This window comes from Schistocerca serialis, chromosome 3, assembly GCF_023864345.2.
Source record: "Schistocerca serialis cubense isolate TAMUIC-IGC-003099 chromosome 3, iqSchSeri2.2, whole genome shotgun sequence".
Classification (NCBI taxonomy): domain Eukaryota; kingdom Metazoa; phylum Arthropoda; class Insecta; order Orthoptera; family Acrididae; genus Schistocerca; species Schistocerca serialis.
The window spans coordinates 881,956,506-881,979,577 of record NC_064640.1 but is presented as its reverse complement, the minus strand read 5'-3'; the positions used below and the strand labels follow the sequence as shown (position 1 = coordinate 881,979,577).

At 36.7% G+C, this 23,072-nt stretch overlaps 1 protein-coding gene across 3 annotated transcripts in view; it reads right to left on the bottom strand.

Annotated features, from left to right (window-relative positions):
• Positions 1-23,072, bottom strand: part of LOC126471104 (DDB1- and CUL4-associated factor 7) — a 139,395-nt gene that overhangs the window by 52,481 nt on the left and 63,842 nt on the right. For 2 of the 3 annotated variants that reach the window (XM_050099180.1, XM_050099182.1), the window contains exons 3-4: positions 19,498-19,639; positions 2,248-2,352 (exon numbers count right to left, since the gene is read on the bottom strand). In XM_050099180.1, coding sequence (XP_049955137.1) covers positions 2,248-2,352; positions 19,498-19,639 — 247 coding nt within the window. The remainder of the gene's footprint in view (positions 1-2,247; positions 2,353-19,497; positions 19,640-23,072) is intronic. The other variant, XM_050099181.1, reaches the window with a different exon arrangement.

The window sequence follows — 23,072 nt, the reverse complement described above, 5'->3', positions numbered from 1 at the left end:
GGCACATCTACCAATTCTGTAAGTTATCTCAATAAATCTCCGTACCATTTCAAAGTCGTAAAGTCCTTGACTCACCCCGTATGTTTAAATGTCAGGAAGTCTTTTCTACAAGCATTTGTGTACAGTGTAGCCTCGTATTGATGTGTAATATGAACAATAAACACTACAGACAAAAGGAGAATAGAGTATCTTGAAATGTGGATCTACAGAAGCATCCTTAAGTTTAGATGGGTAGGTTAGATAACTAATGATGAGCTACTGAATCAAATTGGAGAGAAAAGGAATCTGTAGCGCAACTCAACTAAAAGATGGGATCCGTTGACAGAACACATCCTGAGGCATTAAGGAATCATCAGTTTGATAATGGAGGAAAGTGTGGGGGGGTAAAAAGCGTAGAGGAAGAGCAAGGCTTTACTACAGTAAGTATCTTCAAGATGCACATAGGTTCCAGCAGTTATGTAGAAATTAAGATGCTCACACAGGATGGATAACCCAGGAGGGCTGCATCAAACCAGTTTTCAGACTGGTGACCAGAACAAAATTTTTCTATAGAATGTAATTTGTAATAAGCATACCAAAAATGCAGTTTGTGAGCAGAATGAATCAATTTTCTGATGAGTGGTGGGGAGGAGTTTATTTCTGAAACATGGAAGTAGGGGCCCCCTCTAGTTTTTGATGTCATGAACATGACACATGTCGCACATTGGACGGCAAGTTGAGGGTGCAGGTATTTACATTTTCATCAAATCAGTCTCATACTTAAGAGATTTTTGTAAGCATAAGTCATCTGGACTTACCATTATTAAATGAAACCAACAGTTACAGAAATTTCAGAGTCACAGGTTTTAGACTTCGCCATTTCATTTCATGGCATACCAACGAAATACTAATGCTTTTAGCTACTGGCACAACCTCAAAATTACAGGTGGATTGTTGCTGTTGGACATGTGTTATTTCTGAGACAGTGTGGGGAACTTAAGTGGGGTGTAGGCTGTGATGAACTTCTGACACTATTACTGAAATAAGTGCTATGCTTCCATGTGAACAGACTTAGTGAAATATTGCATCTGCTCCACCACTGAACATTTACTGTTCTACAACTGTATTTGGATGAAATAAACTGAACATTGATTGAATTTCATTTCAACTACGGTCATGTACTGTAATTAATGACAACCTGTCACATCCTTTACACAGTATTTCAGCTTGCATGCTGATTAGTTACTGTAACGTGTTACCATGGCGCATGGGGTCAACACAAACACAGAGCTACGAGAGACTCCATGTGCCACACATTGTTCCAACCACCAACAATTAACTCTGGTAAAGCATCAGGTACATGCACAATGGCCATGAATAAATACAAAATAGTGAAGCCCCATAATGATGCCATTATTTCATGGCATTGACTGATCACAAATCATTTTAATTTTTAATCTATTATTGGGACACAGGAATCCAATGATGTTTCATTCCAAGCTTAAAACTAGTTAAAAAACAGTTGCTTGACATATAACTCGGCAATTAAACCATGATTTTTCAGACCATACTTTTCTATTTAACCGAGTGACACTAGTTCTGTTTCAGAGTCTTGAGCTGACTGATCAATAAAATTTCAGTTTTAAATTGAGGAAACGGTAATACACATCAGTCTTCATAGAAATGAAGTTAGCATCACTAGGGCCTGTGAAATACTCGACTAGTGTCCGTGAACACACTGATGCAGAGAGACTCAACGTTTGACATGTTGGTCGCTTCCACAAATTAAAGATCTTTTACCGAATTAGCTTTAGGATACCTGTTTCTGTAAAATCCATTCAATTTCTTGCTGATAAATACTTGCGCACACTTAACAACAAACTGCCCCAGATTTGTAACATCATAATAGATTCAAAAGTTGTCACATCACCGACATTCCTTCTCAGTGTGGATCATTCTTAAGAGAAATATGAATTGTTAATTTATAACTGAGAAATTGTGAAGTAACTTTCTTGAAAATATTTATGAAGCTTTTAAATGAAAGCATTAAAAGAGAATATAAATACACATGCAGAATACTCACATGTTGATATTTACAGTCTGTGCAAAAGCAATCGCAATTAGACAACTGAGCTATGAAAGACCCAGGTTTATTGATGCATTGTAATAAAAGTCACAGAAAAATTAGTAACAGTGATTAATGTGATGGGGTAAAAACTGGTGAATACAGCAACAAATACTGGAAGGTGTTGTCAACACCACACTCACTCTTACATTGTTCAGCACACATTCTAGCCTTGTTTCTGGTTCTCCTGCACGCCAAACACGGAGGTAGTCACCACTTGTCGCAAGCAGGTCTGGAAAAACACCTTTCTGTGGAAAACAAATACATCTTTAGAAAACAAAAAATTAAATGAAGACAACTTAGTGTAGGGTAGTCCATACTTTTGGAGTTAAAGGTTAATATCTCCACCACCACTTAAACATAATTTGCCTAGTTCATTAAATGGTAGTACAGCATTAACTAGTATAAAAAAAATCTATCAGTCATCATTTTAATGGACTAGTTTTATTAATTTAATTAATACCACTGACAATATTGCACAGAATTAATCACCAATGTTTGAAGGATTAAAGGTGCACATTCAGAAGAGGCACGAAAGGAAAGCTGAATTACAGACAACATACAATAGGATAACAACAAGGAAATAACACAACTGATACAGTGCCACCAAAGGAATTGAAATTCAATGTAAAGGAGTGTGGCAACAATTATTTAGAAGGTACACTGAAGTGTCCTTGCTCAAGACCACTCAGAAATCCTGCTGGAACTTACAGACAAAACTCTCCTACATGTATCACATTCTGCAGTAAATGCTTCTCTGGAACTCCAGGAGACCATCACTCCTGTGGGCTTGCCCTGGCTAATTCAGCATCAGAAAATACTTGCAGAAGATCTGAGTACTAGATCTTCCTTCATGGATTCAATCTGGTGCATGGGTTTGCTTTCCATTGACTTACTTCCATTATTTCTGGTACAAAGCTGGACACTGAGTGGCAGCATCCTTACCTAACTGTGTAGCTACACACATTCTAGTGAACTCAAGTTGAGCACCACAGTACACAGTTACACTACTAGCAATGTCAGATAGCCTTATCTCAGTTATGAACACAAGGTTAAAGAATGATTGCTTGGGTCTGTCTTCAAGCCTCTGCCAATTTAGACTGTTCAGCAAATATTATATGATGACTAGTTAGTAAAAGTTTTGTGAATAACATAGGATTGTCAACATATTCAATATCCCACTTCTCCAAAATGTCTATTGTAAGACCCTTTTGTATTTAAAGTTGGGCACCAGTAGATTAAGGTAACTACTACAGAAAAGTTCCTGATATAAAAATGAGGAACTATAATTGGACATCTATCAGCTACTCAAAAGTCAGAGAATGATGGTTTTAGAACAGTATTTTTATTAACACTTCCAGGTAATTTAAAACTGTGGGCCACACTGGAAGCATGCCTTTTGTTGCCTATGCTCTTACTGGCTGACCTATTGAGGCATAACTCTTGCCCTATCTTCACTTCTCCTTATAACTCTCCTACTTTCCACACTTCACAGAAGCTCTCATGTATATTTTGCTGGACTAACACTCCTGGAAGAAGGGTACTGCACAGGAAACAGCTTAGCCACAGCCCCTGAGACTGTTTCCAGAAGAAATCTTTTACTCTAGAACATATTGAGAACTATCCTGAAACTTGCTGGAACATTAAAATTGTGTTTCAGAATGGGAGACAAAATCAAGCAGGAAGTTTCAAAATGGTGCACACTATGCTGCAGAGTAAGAGACTCATTCTGGAGCACTTTAGGAAATAGTTCTGATACGTGCAACACGCATATGTCTTATTACTTACTGCAGGTGACAGTTTTCTTGTTTTTATTACTGTTCTTCGATGATGCACAAGTTGTAAGTGCTAATGATAAAGAGATAATAAATTTTTAAATGTTGGAAAAGAAGAAAAATGTTTCTGCAGCTGTCGGCAGCACTTGCCAGCCACTGAAGTGCTAGTATCTAGCTTACATTAGTACAAGTGGATGCAAATTACAGAAAGCTTTTGGCAGCTGGGTCACTGCTTGCTCGCTGTCATGGAACAAGCTTTTTTAGCAAGCTGTTGATCTTAGGGAAAGATAGTCCTTCCTGGCTCACAATGTGCTGGTCATAAGATTATGGCTGAAACAGCAACAATGAGTATGGCACAGTGTTAGTGCTAATGCAACATGTGTTCTGAATAAACGTGTAAACTGTTCATGTTTCTGTATCTCTGCCTTCTAAGGACTACATACATACCACTTACTATTTCGATTTAATATGAGCTCTAAGCACATTGTGATACTTGGGTAAATGTTGTCTTAAACTGTGGATAGCTGGAATCAATATATATAACAAGTATTGATGAGATATAACAAGGTGTGAACTTCTAAGCAGTCCCTCAGGAAGAGACACTGAAGCAGCAGACGGTAAAAAGGACACCCCCACACACAGGACAGCCACGTTGCATGTCAGTTGGGCTTGCTAAAACAACATACTGTAGCACAAAAGGTAATGATGTACGTTTAATACTTCCTGAATTTTATTTCTGTGTCTCATTTTTGCTACATTAGTAAAAAAAAAAAAAAAAAAAAAAGAGAGAGAGAGAGAGGAGAGGTTAAGTAGTACAACATGGTTTTTCTTCAAAATGCTGGTGAATTGTAACGAAATATTCCACAGTCAAAAGTAGATTTAAACAAACAGGGCCTTATAAAATAGTTGGCAACTGACAGTTCATTTAATCTTGTGTATTCATTTGACATGATGAAGACAATTTAAACAAAAAAAATGCCTAATGAGAAATAATACATAACAAAGTATAAAACACAAATCACAATGAACCAAATAACATTTGAAAAAAATTAAGCAAACAGGTAGCACATCTGAACTGAAAAGCACAAAATTCATGTGGCTAAAGGAATGATGATAAATAATAATAATAATAATAATAATAATAATAATAATGAAACTTTCTGGCAGATTAAAACTGTGTGCCAGACCGAGACTATAATTCAGGACCTTTGCCTTTCCTGGGAAAGTGCTCTACCATCTGAGTTACCCAAGCACGACTTGCACCCCATCCTCATGGCTTTACTTCTACCAGTACCTCATCTCCTACCTTCCTAAGACAAAGATCCCGAGTTCGAGTCTCGGTCCAGCGCACAGTTTTAATCTACCAGGAAGTGTCACATCAACGCACACTCCGCTGCAGAGTGAAAATCTCATTCTGGAATAATAATAATAATAATAATAATAATAATATTAATAATAATATGCCAAAGTTTACTAATGAGCTAAGATGTATGCTATACATACTACAGTCAAATGGCACACTGAAAATTACTCTGCCACTGGAGGTCTTCTCCAGAGTCACTGTGGATGTCCAATTCGTCGTCCTTTGAAACCAAAATTACAAATTTTATAACATGGTCCACAGTTTTAATTCCACCACACTCACAGAAAAGATCACTTGCAAGATCCCATTTTGTAAACAAGCTTTTGTAGCAACCCATTCCAGTATCTATTCTATTTAAGATCCTACAGAATCTTGGAAGGTCAAAACCACGAACGTTTATGGCCACGTCAGCAATAAGGAATCCATTGTGCAGGGTGTTACTTTACCAGTGCTCCTGCCAGTTCCTTTTCTCCTCAGAAATTTCTAAACTTGGGTGGTTTTAGAGTGAGTCTGATCCTTTGTGTGTAAATGAGAATGAATAGGGAGAGCGCACTGGTTTCATATCTCCTTCCACTCCTTTTTCATTGCAGATTTGTGTCGGCACTCTCTGGCAATACTGGTGTGCAGCATTATGCACAACTTATTTGGCTCAATAAGAAATTCATTATTGTTTCAATTTGTGGCAGTGTTTAACAACTGTGAAATATATAGTATGGAAAGCCACACACAATTTCATTATCGTTCCACCTATTGCCATTGAAATGGAAGCTTAAAATTATTTCAGAAGAGCAGTAGTGCAAAAATAAAGTACAAAAACAGACATAGATTTTACAGAAATCAGCTTCATAACCAGAATAGTATTGTATAGTAATTTATACATCACTGGATCAATATTACAATGATATGGGATTTGTCAGCTAAATGCACGGAAAAAAGCAAGTCACATATATGAGAAATAGAGCAGGTGATCAGCTGTGGCTTTGTTTAAGACCATGAGGCATAATGAATCCATTTTAACAGGGTACAGATTTAACCTACATACTAGATGAAGACAGTACTAAAAATTATATTTTGATGACAACAACATACAGTCAGAATGTGCTTAGTTTAAAATGATATCTATTCTGAGGAAGTATTTAGAATGGGTTTCTTGCCCACTAATGTGGTAGAGATATTTATAGGGTGTAGAAAGATTTTATTAAGTCATAACTACAATTTTGAACATATTGCTCCATGTCTTACTTAGAGAAATAGTAACAGTGACAATCTGGAGTTGCGACACCTAATCGAAACATCAGTTCAAACACTCTGTCAATGTAGACACTGAAAAGGTACAGTAAACCGTCCAGAGAGCAGGAAGTAACAAAAAAAGCATGTTGAAATTGAATCACCCCAGCAGTCTGAAATAACTTTGTTGTTAACTGAAAAGTCGGAGAAAAATTAAAATCACCAGAAATGTAGGTGCAATTATAATGATAACATCAAACTTATAAAGAGTTCCAATAACAATAATGAACATGAGCAATGAAAGTGGTATATTTCCACAAAGAATGAAGTTTGGCAAGATACTGAACATATCAGGGGCAAACAAATGAAAATGAAATAGATGGAAAAAGTAAGTAAACTGTTTACTATTTCATAAGTAATCAACATAACTGTTAATATACTTATTGCACTGTGAGACAAGACAACCAACAGCCTCATGGAAAAATGTTTGTGACTGCTTATGGACCAATGATCAACCTAGTCATGCACCTATACCCAGTCGTGTACCTCTTAGTCTGTAGCAAATTGACAGCCACAGCATCTGTCCCTCTTCAGGGCTTTGAAAATATGGGGGCAGACCCCCACATTACCCAGGTTGTTTCAACTACACTGCAGAAGTTTCATTGGAAAGCCCTGGGTGAGTAGTCTTCTGTCCTAAATTTTGTACATTCTATTAGAACTGTCCTTCTACATTTATAAGCTGAACACAGTGAGCCAAGGCACTGATGCTGATATAGGGCTTTATGAAAATTATAAAAGGTCATTCCATGAAAACCTTCAGATGAAATTTCCATTTCTCTGTAACATTGTTTTTTGAAATGCTCAATGCAAACAAACTACTCAGGCAATTTCTGATCTGCCATTGTTTTAGCAACAAAAAATGACAAATTTTAAAACAATAGTAATGTCATGTCTAGTGGCCATTTGTAATAACTTAAAAGACAAACCCAGTTATTCACTGGGTTTGGAGGAAACCAAATACTGCTAATGTAATGTGCAGAAAAATAAGTGTGTGTTGTATACAGTCAAGAATGAGAGTAAGAGGAAGTTCAAGAAGAGGAACTCTGTTGGAAGAATGGTACACATTTTGAAGAAATAGTCGACTGTTGTATAAAATCACTAGCAAGGGGAACTGTGTTGTCATTCCATAGTGAAGAGAGTAATAATAATAACAACGAAACAGAAAGATTATTTATTATTTGGGAACTGTGAGAATGATGCAATTAATACCAAAACAGAACAAACATAATGATAGCCAAGACACAAACATTCTCGAATGTGATCCCTGCAACAGACCAAAAAATGTTGGGAAGACTAGAGCACCATTACAAGAATTCTGGTATTCTTGTGCTGATAACCAAGACTAATGCCAGTAAAAAAATACATACTGAGCAAAATATTCTCTCCAGTAAATATGTGGACATTAACATTTTGTTCAGAAGTGATTAATGCACAAGAATGAATGATATTGTGTTTCATTTTCAGCCATGTACATCTGACTAGCACAAAAAGTGATAGTGGTTCAAATTTGAATCGTCTGCCACGTTACACAGGGGCCCATCACAGTCCAGAGTGCACAGTACAACTCACAAAAGTGAAGGACATTTGTAACTGGGTGTGAACGAAGCATTACACCTTATCAGCACTCGTCATCAAGCACGTACACTCTAAAAACTCACAAGAAAATCAGCTCCATGTAGTTCCTAGGAGTTTGGACATGGAAAAGGCACTTGGAGTTGGAAGGTGGAATCAAGGGCGGAACACCAGTAAGAAATACCTAAATATCACAGAACTCAGTATAGTGACTTTGTAGTTCAGTGACTTAATCAACAGACTTATACACAACTATAATATATCAGGATTCTGGGCAAGTCCCACTTTCAGCAATTTTTTCAATCCTAAAAAGGGCACAGCATGAAGTTTCTTTAACAGTAATATTCCATGCAAATGTCTTGCACTTCGATGACCAGATGCATCCTATGCGGAAATGAGTCTATGAAACGAGCCAATTTTTTCATTTTCTGCTACCTCCTTCCAGACAGCTAGGGCTACATCCCAGTTTCTTCGCGGGTTCTTGGCACACAATCACACCAGTTTTCTTGTATGCTCTGTTTCATGCCCACTCATACATATTCTGTGGAGCTGAGATTTGGTGCAGGGGAGTACCAGTCAATACGAGAAATCCCATCCTGAAACTTCCTGGCAGATTAAAACTGTGTTCGAGTTTGAGTCTCGGCCCGGCAAAAGGTCCCGAGTTTGAGTCTCGGCCCGGCACACAGTTTTAATCTGCCAGGAAGTTTCATATCAGTGCACACTCCAGTGCAGAGTGAAAATCTCATTCTGTTCTGCGAACCACTGCAGCATCACAGCTGACATTTGTGCTGCACAATGACCCTGTAGGAAACAGAGTAATCCCTTGGGATATAGTTGTCACACTGATACAATCATAATATTATCCATATTACAAGTATACTGGTCAGCATCAAGTTGTCCATCTGGCCTGCAAAGCATCTTAAGTACACAGGAACACTTTCAGCACCAAACTGCCACAGACACACAGTTACAGTGAGATGACTTGCAGATATATTTGAATTTGAAACTGACATCATGAGGCCTATACACTTGTACTGAACCATTATTTGTGGTGGAAAATACTGATTTCTCAGAAAATATTACATTCTGCCAGTTGCAACTGATATACTCCACAGCATCCACTAATTGGTAGAGTCAATGATTATCACAGAGCTTCCCTTTGATGGCTGCACAATTGCTTTATAGTCCAGCCTTCCAAACCATGTGAACTTATGCAGGAAACACAGCAATACGTTTCAACTACATTATATTTAGAAAGGGATATTGCTGTGATGTGTTTTTAACACCTAGCTCCCAAATATTTACTGGAATCTTCAATATCATGATCTTAATTTATCTATCATTGCACTGTGCCCCAACCTCCAATACTGTCAAATTCTATTCCTTTAGAAATGCAATGACACAGTCATAAATTAGGCTAATCTGTTCCTAGAATGTACAAATGTGAGAGAATTGTATGTTAGGTGTAATTGACTGAGGTGGTGTATTTCTTAAGACACATGCCTCTGGATCAGGAGAATGGAGGCTCATGCTGTCTGACCATCCCGATTTAGGTTTTCCATAATTTTCCTAAATCACTTCAGACAAATGCTGGGATGTTTCCTTCCATGAGGCCATGACCTACCACCTGTCCTGTCCTGTCCTGTCCTGTCCTGTCCTGTCCTACCCTCATTGAACAAATTTATATTTGTGTGTCTGCATACATGCTTATGTTTTCCTTGTATGAAGCTGACAGATCTTATATCACTGAAAAATGATCATTGGATGAATAAATTACTGACACTGACAATGTAGCAGGGCCATTATATGCCAAATGCTCTAATTTTGGAAAAGTACCCACATGACCATCATGAATTTTGCTGAAATTTTGTTTGAACATTTGCACATGTTTCCCATGAACATTGGTAAAGTTTCACAATCATTAATTCAATACTTCTGGATAGACAGACATTTGTTTGACCCCATAGTGCAGCTGTGAGTTTTCGGCAACTTTCAACTTTGAAACACAATGTTTTTTGTAAGAAATAAAACTTGACCACTGTGTACAACTTTCTGTGCTCTCTTAAGTGAAATAATAAAACGAGATTTCCTGAGCTATTAGCCTATGGATAATTTGAACCAAAGTCGGCTGAAAGAAATAGATGCTGGAGGGGGATGTGAACGTTAACTTTTTATATCTCTAGAATTAACTGTGAGATAAACCTGAAATTTTGCACATAACAACTTACCAATACAAGGTCTTAGAATATAAAATTTCATTCTCCCAATGCTTTCCAATTATTTACAAACTGAGGGCAAAATTGGTGATTCTTCTAAAAATGCCAAAAATAGCTATATCTGGCCCACTTTTACAAAAAAGGGATCTTCTGAAAGCCCTTTCAAATAATTTTCATTTGAAATAGCATGTTGTAAAGCACCTAAAAACCATACTTCGTTTTGCAACACATGAGATTCAAGTAGTTTGAAGTAAATATAAGATTGGGATCCTAAATGAGATCTCCTTTAGCTTTGGCCTCCGACACTTATACAGATGTCAATTTTTCGTATGAACACTATTACTTCACATTAACCACAAACTATGCCAACACACAGTACGTTACACCTTAAACCAGAATTAAACTAGCGTATCAATAGCATTATACAATAAAAATACATACTAATCATTCTCTATAACATGAATCCATTCCAAAAAATATCAGGAAGACTGCTGTGAACTTCACCGAAATTTACACACTGTGACAGACCTAGAGGCTATTTATACAATGTGTTCTGCAACTGTTGTGTAACAATTTTACTACCATCACCTTCATAACACAGTTAGATTGTGAAGTGTATAACCAGTTTGATCCTGTAATTATAGCAAAAAACTGATATTGGCTTCCTCAAAGACTACAAAACAATTTTATAACATAATAAAAGTTGTCAGATTTAATCTGCATACCAGGAAAATACAGACCCATTTTCGATGCACCTCCACCTAGTCTTTTTTTAGGGGCTTATATGGTGGGATTCAACACCAAATATAGTTTTTAAGTGGTTTAGGACTTGGTCTTTTGAACGAAAATGATTGAAATGTGTTTACAGAAGACTGTTTTGTAAAAGTGGGCCAGAAATAGATATTTTTAGCATTTTTTGAAAACTCGTTAACTTTGCCCTCAAATCTCGGATGTATCTCTTAATTACTTCCAGAGAGATAAAATGCATCAACGTGTCTTTTATGCTACGTGCAAAGTGCAGAATGTCTCAAGTTTTGATTGTTTTCATGGTATTTATTGCCCAACATACTCTCCAGACAAAAGTTCAGGAGGAGACTGCCTGAACAATAATACAAAATTGTATGTGTTATGATTATCTATTTTTTCAAAAACTAAGGCCTTTGACAAAATTCATCATTCTGTTAAACTTTGTAGGAATTTATTATACAACAACAACTACAAACAAATGATCGCAATTTCAGAAAAATTGTATGATTTATTCAAGAGAAAGAGCTTCACAAATTGAACAAGTCAATGATGCGCTGGTCCACCTCTGGCCCTTGAGCAAGCAGTTATTCGGCTTGGTATTGATTCTGAGAGTCGTTGGATGTCCTCCTGAGGGATCTCATTCCAAATTGGTGTGTTAGATCGTCAAAATCCCGATATTGTTGGAGGGCCCAGCCCATAATATTCCTAACGTTTTCAGTTGGGGAGAGGTCTGGCAACCTTGCTGGCCAAAGTAGGGTTTGGAAAGACAAGTGGTAGAAGCTCTTGTTGTGTTGGGCGGACATTATCTTGCTGAAATGTAAGCCCAGGATGGCTTGCTAGGAATGATAACAAAATGGGGCATAGAATATCATCAATGTACCACTGTGCTGTAAGGGTGTTGCGGATAGCAACAAAAGGGGTCCTGCTATAAAATGACATGCCACCCCAGACCATCATTCCAGGTCATCTAGCCATATGGAGAGTGACAGTCAGGTTGATATCCCACTGATGTCAGGGGCATCTCCAGACACGTATTCAGCATGCAATCTCATTGACTGGAGCAGAATTGTCTTCATTGATGAGTCCTGTCTCAAACTGACACCCAATGACCAGCAAAGACATGTCTGGAGATGCCCTGGACAGTGGCCGTACACCACATGGCCAAACAACATGGAGTGATTGTCTAGGGTGCCATTTATTTTCATAGCAGGAACCCCCCTCCCCCTGGCTGTCACCTGTGACACCTCTACAGCACAGCGGTACATTGACAATAGTCTACATCCTATTTTATTGTCCTTCATGGCAAGTCATTCTTGGCTTATATTTCAGCAAGATAATGCCCACTCACACAGAGCAAGAGTTACTACTGCTTGTCTTTCTGCTTGCTAAACCCTACTTTGGCCAGGTAGGTCGCTGGATCTCTCTCCAGCTGAGAATGTTTGGAGCATTACATGCTGGACCCTCCATCAATCTTGGGATTTTGACAATCTAACATGCCAATTGGAAAGACTTTGGCATGGTATCCCTAGGAGGACATCCAACAACTCTATCAATCAATGCCAAGCCAAATAACTACTTGCATAAGGACTAGAGATCTACCAATGCGTTATTGACTTGTTCAATTTGCAAAGCCCTTTCTCTTGAATCCAGTTTTTCTGAAATTGTAATCATTTTTTGTTCATACATGTAAATCGTATTCACTGATTTTCATCTCATTCAGATAAGTCCTCTGTGGTTTGTCTTTCTTTTCTTTACATCTTTTTTGACTTAGAGTGAATTTCAAGTAATAATTCCTCTTCCATGTGTTCTCAACATAATCCAGGAAAATAGCACGTTTGGGTTCATTTGCATCAGTGCCGTACAGGACTTTGTAGTGGCTGTGATACTGCCCCATCACTTTTTGTACTATCAACCGTACAATACATAAGTGTGTTGCACTGAAGTACTGTAGCTGTTAATTTGCCTCCATTACTGATTGCTACAATTTACAATTCTTACAGCACTGACAAAATAAGCCTACTGAATGTCAACAAGACTGTGTCCTCTCCGCTTCCTACAGCTGAATTGGCAGAAATCTTACAACTTTGGAGTAACACTGTAGCCAATCTTGAACATCAGCAACACTGTAGAGCTGTGGCAGTTTTAAGGGCTCCACCCATGAACGATGGAAACTGCAACATATTCAGAAATAACAGCCAAGTATTCTTGACAAGCAAGAACATAATTTTCATTGCTGCTCATGAGTTGTGCTACTAGGTTCCTGCCTAACTACAGTTTGTGAAGGCATAGGTTTGCTGTTTACAACACTGTTTATATATTAATTTGAAACATTAATTTCATTTGTGTGGCCATATTGTCCATAGTTGCTTTATAAATACTGAAGGTATTTTAAATCCATCTCTGCAACTACAAGAAAACGCATATTTTGTCACCAAATCATTTAATTTTATTAAAATAAAACACCATCAGTGAAATATATTTACAATTTGGCTTGCTTTCTAGATCAAAAAGTAGTTCCTTACAAATAATGTCGATTTTACTTAACGTGTTTTATGTCCAGTTTTCACTCACACCAGAAATAATCACACGCTTGCTTGTTTTCTCAAGATATTTATTCATTTGGCAATCTTAGTCCAGCCCCTACTCCCACACTGCAATGCACTGGTTTTAATCAAGAAATTCACATTTCTACAAAGCAATGTAGTTTCAGGCTGGACTCAACAGTGCCAAACGAAGGAATATCTCAAGAAAAGATGTGACCAGACAGTGTTTTCCTGATGAGAGTGAAAATTGGTCATAAAATACTTTAAGTAAAAGTGGCATTATTTGGAACGAATTGTTTTTCAATCTAGTAAGCAAGCTACACTGTTAATATCTTTTATTACAGATCACTGATGATGTTTTATTTCAATAAAACAAAATAGCTGGCCGGAGTGGCCGAGCGGTTCTAGGCGCTACAGTCTGGAACCGCGTGACCATTACGGTCGCAGGTTCGAATCCTGCCTCGGGCATGGATGTGTGTGATGTCCTTAGGTTAGTTAGGTTTATGTAGTTCTAAGTTCTAGGGGACTGATGACCTCAGACGTCATGTCCCATAGTGCTCAGAGCCATTTGAACCAAAACGAAATACATTTGGTGACAAAATACACATTTTCTTGAAGTTGCAAAGACAGATTTAAAGTACCTTCATTTTATTCATGCTGCATGTGTAACGTTCTATATGATATGACTGGCTGTTGAGATGACATGTCTTGATCTATGATTGGCAAACAGAAACAAATCCAGCAGTTTTCATATCGATTTCATTGCTTACAAAGCATGAGGTATGTCGTACTTGATATGTTGTATTTTTTACTTGCACTTGAGTATTATGTAATTATGCATCTTCAGTGAAACAACGTATTAAGGATATCTAAAAACACATCATTTTAATATGTTTTTGTGCTAAACTGACAGGAATTGCTGTTTTGGTATACAGAACCTTTGCTTAATCGATTACACAACAAGGAAACAGTGACCTCAGCAGCAGTAGTCTCATCTGCAAACGTAAGATGACCTTGTATTTTTCAAATGACCAATTTGGGAAAAACAACTCCTCTTATAACTGGGTAAATATGGTAAATATTGACAGAAACTCAAATGTTAAAGATATGCTCTTATCTAAAGAAACACTTTAGAAAATAAATGCTTTAAACTGTTTAAGCAATTTTTTCCCACATTCATTTATATATACAAAATTTTGATATGCCTGAATGGAGAGTCACTCCCAAATGACAAGATATTAATTTTAACTATTAAATAGTATTATTTATTATGTGATCTGTTTGAGATGCCTTTTATAACTCTCATTCAACAGAGTCAGCTGTTATTTGGGTTATGATTATGAAAATATTGTGACAATTGAATGGCACAGCAAATACTGATAACATGAAACCATTTTCTTTGTAAACCACATACACTTATGTTCACATACCTCTATGCTGTAACAGTACACTGCCTCTAGCAAGTTATTCTCATTCAATTCAATTCAATTCAGTTCCATTCCATTAAAGCACTAAACCCACTGTGGCAAATGTAATTCCTACCAGGCAATAGAACAATTATAGAAATATGACCATTCTTTTAGTGTCTATAATAATTTCCTAATTACTGCATCAAGACAAGGAAGTAATTAGTATGGAGTGCACTTTTAAGGAACACATGTATGAATCGGAATAAGAAAAACCCAACATCATGTAGCTACATGAACTGGTCTAATGCATTATTTTCATACAGTACCATGAAAGGACAGGTTATGGCTCAAATGTGTTATTTCCATATATTATCATGAAAGGATAGATAATGGTCTCACAACCCAAAGACAAATAGAGAGTCTACGAATTAAGACTGAAGGGGCTACAGCGGCAAGTATGTCGTGTCCTCAATGGAACCAGTTTGGCAATTGTCTTAAGGGTCATTTCATTTCATGACAAATCACCTAACTGCGGAACATTTCTTGCTCAACCATCATGGATTTCGATGAAATTTTATGTGAACATTCACACATGTCCCCAACTAACACTGGTAAAAGCAGTACTGGCTGAGATATAGTCACTTGTTTGACTTCACGTGGAGCTTTGCGCAGAGCAAACATGAATTTCTGGTGTCTGAGCTGTTATATATTGGGCAATATTTTGCTGAAAGAAATAAAATTTGGTCATCTTGTACATAATGATAAGAAGAAGAAGAATTGTATAACCCATATTCGGCCAGAACACTTCAGGCAAAATTGCCTGGAAAAATCTGTGTCCAAAAAAACTTTCAAAGTTTAGCTTCTCATATCTTAGGGACTAAAGGAATGATGAATGTGAAACTTGGCATTTAGTACCCTAACAACACAAGATTCTCAAATATAAAGTTCAATTTATGTACCACTTTCCAATACTGAATATATTAAATGCAAAGTTTGAGATTTTATAGACCTTATCTTGCAAAAAACTGTCCTATAAAACTTTCCAAACTGGACTGATTAGAAAGACAATGATTTTAACTGCAAAGAAAGTGTATTTGATTATCCTGTGCAGGCTAACAATGCTAGATAATTTGAATCAGAGTTGGGTGTGAAAATCGTAGCATGAAAAAAATGTGAACTTCATATTCTTGTATCTCAGAGTAAACTCATGCTTCACATTAAACATAATATGCAATATGTTGGCAGCACAAGGATGTGGAATACAAAATTTCATTCATTTACTATTTTCCAATGGTCTACAAACTCTACAGTAAGTGATGATTTTTGTGAAAAGGTGAAAGCAGGGTATATTTGACACTCCTTTTACAAATACCATTTTCTATTAAACCTTTAAAAGCAGTCTAATTCAAAAGAACATGCCCTTTCCAGCTGTGATTGGTTTGAAATCAATTATGGAAAACAGATTTTCTATAAGCAAACTGAATGTTATCTATGCTTGTAATTTTCATGAAAATCGAGTTTGGACTGATTTTGTAGAAATTTAGAAAGCTGTATGTGAATGATATTTTATAGTGGAAAACCTTATGTTGTTAAGTTGTTTTGTCCACAGTTTCATGTTTATCATGCCTTTAATCAGCAAGATTTGAGAAGTAAAAATTAAAACTTTATTCGCAGCATGATTTTTCCAGCTAGTTTGACTCATTTAGCTCAAAGTATCACTGGTAGTCCATGTTGGAAATAAACCCTATGTTCTGGGAGGGCTTAAAACACATTGTTTTGAGTTATACTGATTTTTATGGTTTAATAAAAACGGTATTTGTAAAGAAGTGTCAAATATACCCTATTTTCACCTTTTTACAAAAAATCATCCTTTTATCGATGAATTTGTAGAACTACTGCAAAATAGTAAGTGAGTGAAATTTTGCATTTCATGTCCTTGTGCTACTGACCTACTGCATATTAAGTTTCACATTCAGCACGTGTTTACGCTACGAGATACAAGAAAATGAAGTTAATCTTTTTTTGCAATGATTTTAGAACTAATTCAAATTATCTAGCACTGTTAGCGCACATTGGATTATCAACTACAATTTTATTGCAATTGAACCACTACTTTTCTAATGAGTCCTGTTTGGAAAGTTTTATACAACACAGTTTTTTCCCAAAATCATGTCAAAATACCATAGTTTTAACTTTTTATAAAATTTTCGACTTTGCACTTAATTTATTCAGTATTGGAAAGTGGTGCATAAATGGAACATTATATTTGGGAATCTTGTGTTTTTAGGTTACTACATGTCAAGTTTCACGTTTGTCATACCTTTAGTCCTCGAGATATAAGAAGGCCAATTTTGAAGGTTTATTTGGGTGCACATTTTTTCAGGAAATTTTGCCTGAAATTTTCTAGCTGAATATGGGTTGCAAAATTTAGCCCATATTGCTGCATCTAACATTAAACTTTACGAATGTTCACTGGGGTCACATGTGAATGTTGACATAATATTTCAATGAAATCCACAATTGTCGAGCTAGGAGTCTAAGGTGTGTCGATGTTGAATGACACAGAAAACTTAATCTGAATGGCCAGATGGGGAAATTGAACCTAATTAATCCCAAACAACAGTCCAGTCCCTTAACCACTACACTGCACCTTAAAGTATGGTTACGTGGGCCATAAAAATTGCATACTGCTGATAATACATGTTGTCTGGCCACATTGCAGCCACATATACTACAATGTTACCTACCACTATTGCCCAGAAATATTTACAGCAATAGATTTCTGGGCCAGAAGTGTTTGAAAGGCACCATACTACTGGCACAAAATGGACGAATGTGAGCTAGAGGAAGTGGATGTGGCTCTATCACTTTTAGATCAAACACGGAATTATGTTAGAAAGAACAAGAGAACTATGGGTGTGTGGATGCGTTCTTTTTTAAGCAAGTGGAATGTTTCAGATAATTTAACTAGTGAAATGGAGCTGGGTACATCCCTGTTCCAAAATTAGCACAGAATGTCTGAACACAATTTCTAATATCTCATATAAGCAATTTGTCCGAAAACTGATACAAATATAAGAGAGTGTATGCCAGTTACAACATGACAGGTGAACACCCTTCTGATTTTAACTATTGGTGATTCTTACATAAGTTTAATGTATCTATTTAAAGTTCAGTATTAATCAGTAAGGTATATGGTACCAAATGCACACAATTCTTTGGTAGAAGAACTGAAAGATTTCGCTAACCAAAGATTACTAAACTCTCATAAAATTTATGATTGGAGTTGGTACCAACCCATGGCTCCTGCCAATCTAGTATTGTCTGTATAGGGTGTTAAAATGACATTTAAAACTCATTTTGTACATGAAATACTACTGGAGACCTTATTGTTGTAATTAACTAGTGCATAAACCGTAAATTATGATAACCTTTGAATAAAATTTTAAGTAGTAATATTTACAATGGTTTAGTAACAACGTAACATCCCCCCCCCCCCAGAGTTCCACCATAAGTAAGGTTTGAAATACGAATACAATTTTTATTGTTATTTCATTCTTGTTCACCAGTGCATGCCACTGTTTGCACTATGAATTCCTGCTTCAGGTAGGTCTCAAGACAGTATGAAACTAAAGGTATCAAATGCCAAACACTTGCATAAACAGCTACCCACCATTTCACTCCTTCTTTGTAACTCTCTTGCCCCATAGTTGGCACAGAGTCAAAGACTTCAGAAATCCTTATATGCTTGATCAAGCATGATTCCAATCTCATCAGCATCAGCTTGCCAATTGATCTTTTGGATTACAATCTTTGTATACATTAATTTCATCGTCACATAGCTCTGGCTATAGATGAATCACATTTACAAAATTCATAGTTCTCTCATTTGTTCACTTCTCCACTGCTCTACACAACAAACTCACAACTACAAACAACTAAAAAACATGTCACTATGAGTGCATGTGAAAACTTTCAAACAAAAGAAAAACGATATTGTTGTTTTCACTCAGATGCATGACTGCAGCACTGCCAGTGACAGAAGTAGAGAACAAAGGGGACAACATGAAGGAAGAAATTGCACACAAAGAAGGAGATAGATATTGCCCTGCAATATGAAATATTCTGCACCCTTGGTGGACAACACTGACAACCCTCGGCAATATGTCAGCAACTATATGCAACAGCATGCAGAATCTGAAATATTGTCGAGTGATACTTCAAAATAGCCTCTTACTCCAGCCCCAATGCAGCAAAGTTGATGGCAATGCAAGTGTAGCCAAACATTTCCACACAAATACCACGTTGTCTGTTGAAAACTATTGAGTGTGTGTGTGTGAGTGTGTGTGTGTGTGTGTGTGTGTGTGTGTGTGTGACAACAACACTGTAGTATGAAAAAGCTCTGTCCAATGCAGAAGTTAGGAAACAATCAAAGAAGAAAATGAACAAGGAAAATTTCTTAACAGAAAATTGCCACTTACACTGTCTGGTATCCACATTATTTTTGTTGTTGGATATGGATGGTCGAAGGTACTTTTTGCACTAAATTCTGAGGTATCTTCATCTAAGGAAACTATTTGTACTTTATTATTGTATTCCTCCACGAAGCTTCCGAGAGCCAATCTGCAACATGGACATGCTTACTGATAACAATAAAAATAATAATATTAATATAATGACAACAATTGGTGAAACTTTCCAAAAGAGTAAAACTGTTTCACACTGGTATTCGAACTTGGACCCTTGCCTTTTGCAGGCATTAATCTTACTGACCGAGCTGCCTAGTAATGAAGGTCAGTAGTAAGTTGTTTCTAAACAGCATAGTTGGTAGGAAAATTGCCTGCCAAAGGCAAGAGTCCAAGTTCCAGTTCCAGTGGGGCATGAAGTTTTAATTTACCATGAAGATTCATAACAGCAATCAATCAGCTGAAGAGTTAAGCCTAGTTCACATGATGACATTGGGTTGCGCCACTCATTGTGTGGAATGAGTTGCATGCTAGTGGTTTCATATATGACTGTAGACAGGGCAACACCAGTGTACACTTCAGTTTCATCGTTTTGTCGGTCCCTGAGTCATGTCTGAAATGAAAGTTTTGGCAGCTGCACGTCGCACGAGTTGTGAAAGAGTTAAAGCTTGTTGAATGGAATCGCTGCTTAAGAAAAAAAATAAGAAACTTATTTCGATTCGTGACTGGATGAAGAAAAGACGTCAGTTCGGTTGCTCAGCATCACTGCTGAAATAATTTTTAATGGAATATCCAATAAGTTCTTTTAATTATCTTAGAATGTCACCAGAACTGTTCACATTTGTTCTAAATAGAGTTAATTATGAAATAAGGAATAAAGGTACTGTTATGCATGAAGTGCTGTCGCCAGAACTGAAATTACATATCATATTGTGTGCATTACAATCGAGAACACTCGGCATGCTATAAGATACGGTTCTAGTTGATGATGATGCTATTTCATTAACACCAATAATTATTAACATTAACAGTAATACTTATTCACATTAGCAACAATAATTATTCGAAGCAGGCCGCATTAAGAAGATAGATCTGTACAGTGGCAATATTTCAAAATTCTAAAATATGTGAATGGAGCGCACTGTAGTGACATTTTAAGTAGATGAATATTGAATAAAGAATGCAGCTTCTTGAATTTGTATAGCCTTCCCTCCTGTCAACAATATTCCTTAACAAAGAGCTGGCCAACTCAAATGATGGGATTTTAGTCTTGTAGACAAGAGCATTGCCACAGCTAGGATTACACTTGCTTGTATTTTTCTTAATTCAGTTGTATATGTGCTCCTAACTTAATAAATTTTGCCCTGCAAATATGATATTGTCAAACCATCTATGTTATGATCGCACACGACGGTCTCAGCAATATGTTGCTTATTCTGGTAATCAGTATCACTGAAATCCCACAAACACCTATCAAAGCATAGATATCCAAAAACCGAACATTATTTTCAGTTTCCCACTTCATATTTCAGTTTGTCTACACTCAACAAACACACATAACCTCAAAATTCTTGCAACTAGTGTCGCCAAAGTTGGAAAACGCCGAAAGTGTTTAGTTTCACCAACGAGTTGCGCAAACGCGCGGTGCGCAGGCGCAGTGGCCAGTAGCGCAGTTGCCTGCAACCTAGTGTCATTGTGTACACTAGGCTTTACAGATACAACCTAAGAACAACAACAACAACAACAACAACAACAACGGTTAGCCAAATGCAATTCAGCATAGGAGCAAGACATTATTAACAAAAGCCATGTTGACTAAAATAAATTGAAGTTTTATCTATTGAGAATGTCTTCAATGAACACTTAGCCAGTATACCTAGCAACACATAAATGGAAATTAAAATGTATGTCCTTTATTGTCAATAAGATTTGGTGATATGTAAATAAGAAGTGTGTTTAAAAAGTTTTGGGTATTTTCATTTTTTTAAAATAATTTTATTTATTCATCTACATTAATGTTATCTCCTTCAAAGTAATCACCGTTAGGTAATATACATCTACATTTACATGGATACTCTGTAAATCACACTTAAGTACCTGGCAGAGGGTTCATCAAACCACCTTCGCAATAATTCTCTATTATTCCGATCTCGAACAGAGAGTGGAAAAAACAAACACCAATATCTTTCCGTGCAAGCTCTGATTTCCCTTATTTTACTATGATAATTGTTTCTTCCTATATAGGTTTGTGCCATCAAAATATTTTTGCATTTGGAGCAAAAAGTTGGTGATTGAAATTTGCGGGAAGATTCCACTGCAAAAAAAACCACACACACCACCTTTGTTTTAATTATGTCCACCCCAAATCTTGTATTATGTCAGTGATACTCTCTTCCCTATTTCTCGATAAAATAAAACACGGTGCCCTTCCTTGAACTTTCTCGATGTACTCCATTAATCATATTTGGTAATGATCCCACACCACACAGCAGTACTCCAAAATAGGACAGACAAGCATAGTGTAGGCAATCTTTTCAGTGGATCTGTTGCATCTTCTAACAGTTCTGCCGATAAAACTCAGTCTTTGGTTTGCCTTCCCCACAACATTTTCTATGAATTCTTTTCAATTTAAGTTGTATGTAATTGTAATTCCTAGGTATTTAGCTGAATTTATGACCTTCAGATTTGACTGATTTATCATGTAACTGAAGTTCAACAGATTCCTTTTAGCACTCATGTGGATGACCTCACACTTTCCATTATTTAGGGTCAATTGCCAATTTGAAATCCCTTGTCAATAGCACGAAACACTGTGTGTGTAAAGAGCCACGTGTGTTTCACAAGATGATGTTGACTGTGTGTCAATAGACTGTTCTCTTCAAGGTAATTCGTAATGTTCGAACACAATGTATGCTCCAAAATCTTGTTGCGTATTGACGTTAATGATATGGGCCTCTAATATAGTGGTTTACTCCTACTACCTTTCTTGAATATTGGTGTGACTTTTGCAACTTCCCACTTTTTCGTCAAGCAATCGGTTGCATATGATTATTAAGTATCAAGCTATTGCATCAGTATACTCTGAAACAAAACCAATGGGTACACAGACTGGACCAGAACACTTGATTTTATTAAGTTATTTAACTTGCTTCACTGCTCCAAGGCTATCTACTTCTAAGTTACTCATGTTGGCAGCTGTTCTTGATTCGAATTTTGGAATATTTACTTTGTCTTCTTTGGTGAAGGAATTTTGGAGGGCTGTGTTTAGTAGCTCTGCTTTGGTAACACTGTTGTTGATAGTAATTTCATTGCTATAGTGCAAAGAAGGCACTGATGTGTGTCTTGTTACTACAACACTTTACATATGACCAGAATCTCTTTGAAATTTCTGTCAGGTTTCGAGACAAAGTTTCTTGTGGAAACTATTATAAGCACCTCGCATTGAAGTCCGTACTAAATTTCAAGCTTCTGTAAAAGATAGCCAATCTCAAAGATGTTGTGTTTGTTTAAATTTAGCATGCTTTTTTCATTGTTTCTGCAACAGTTTTCTGACCCGTTTTGTGTGCCAAGGGGGATCAGCTACATGGCTT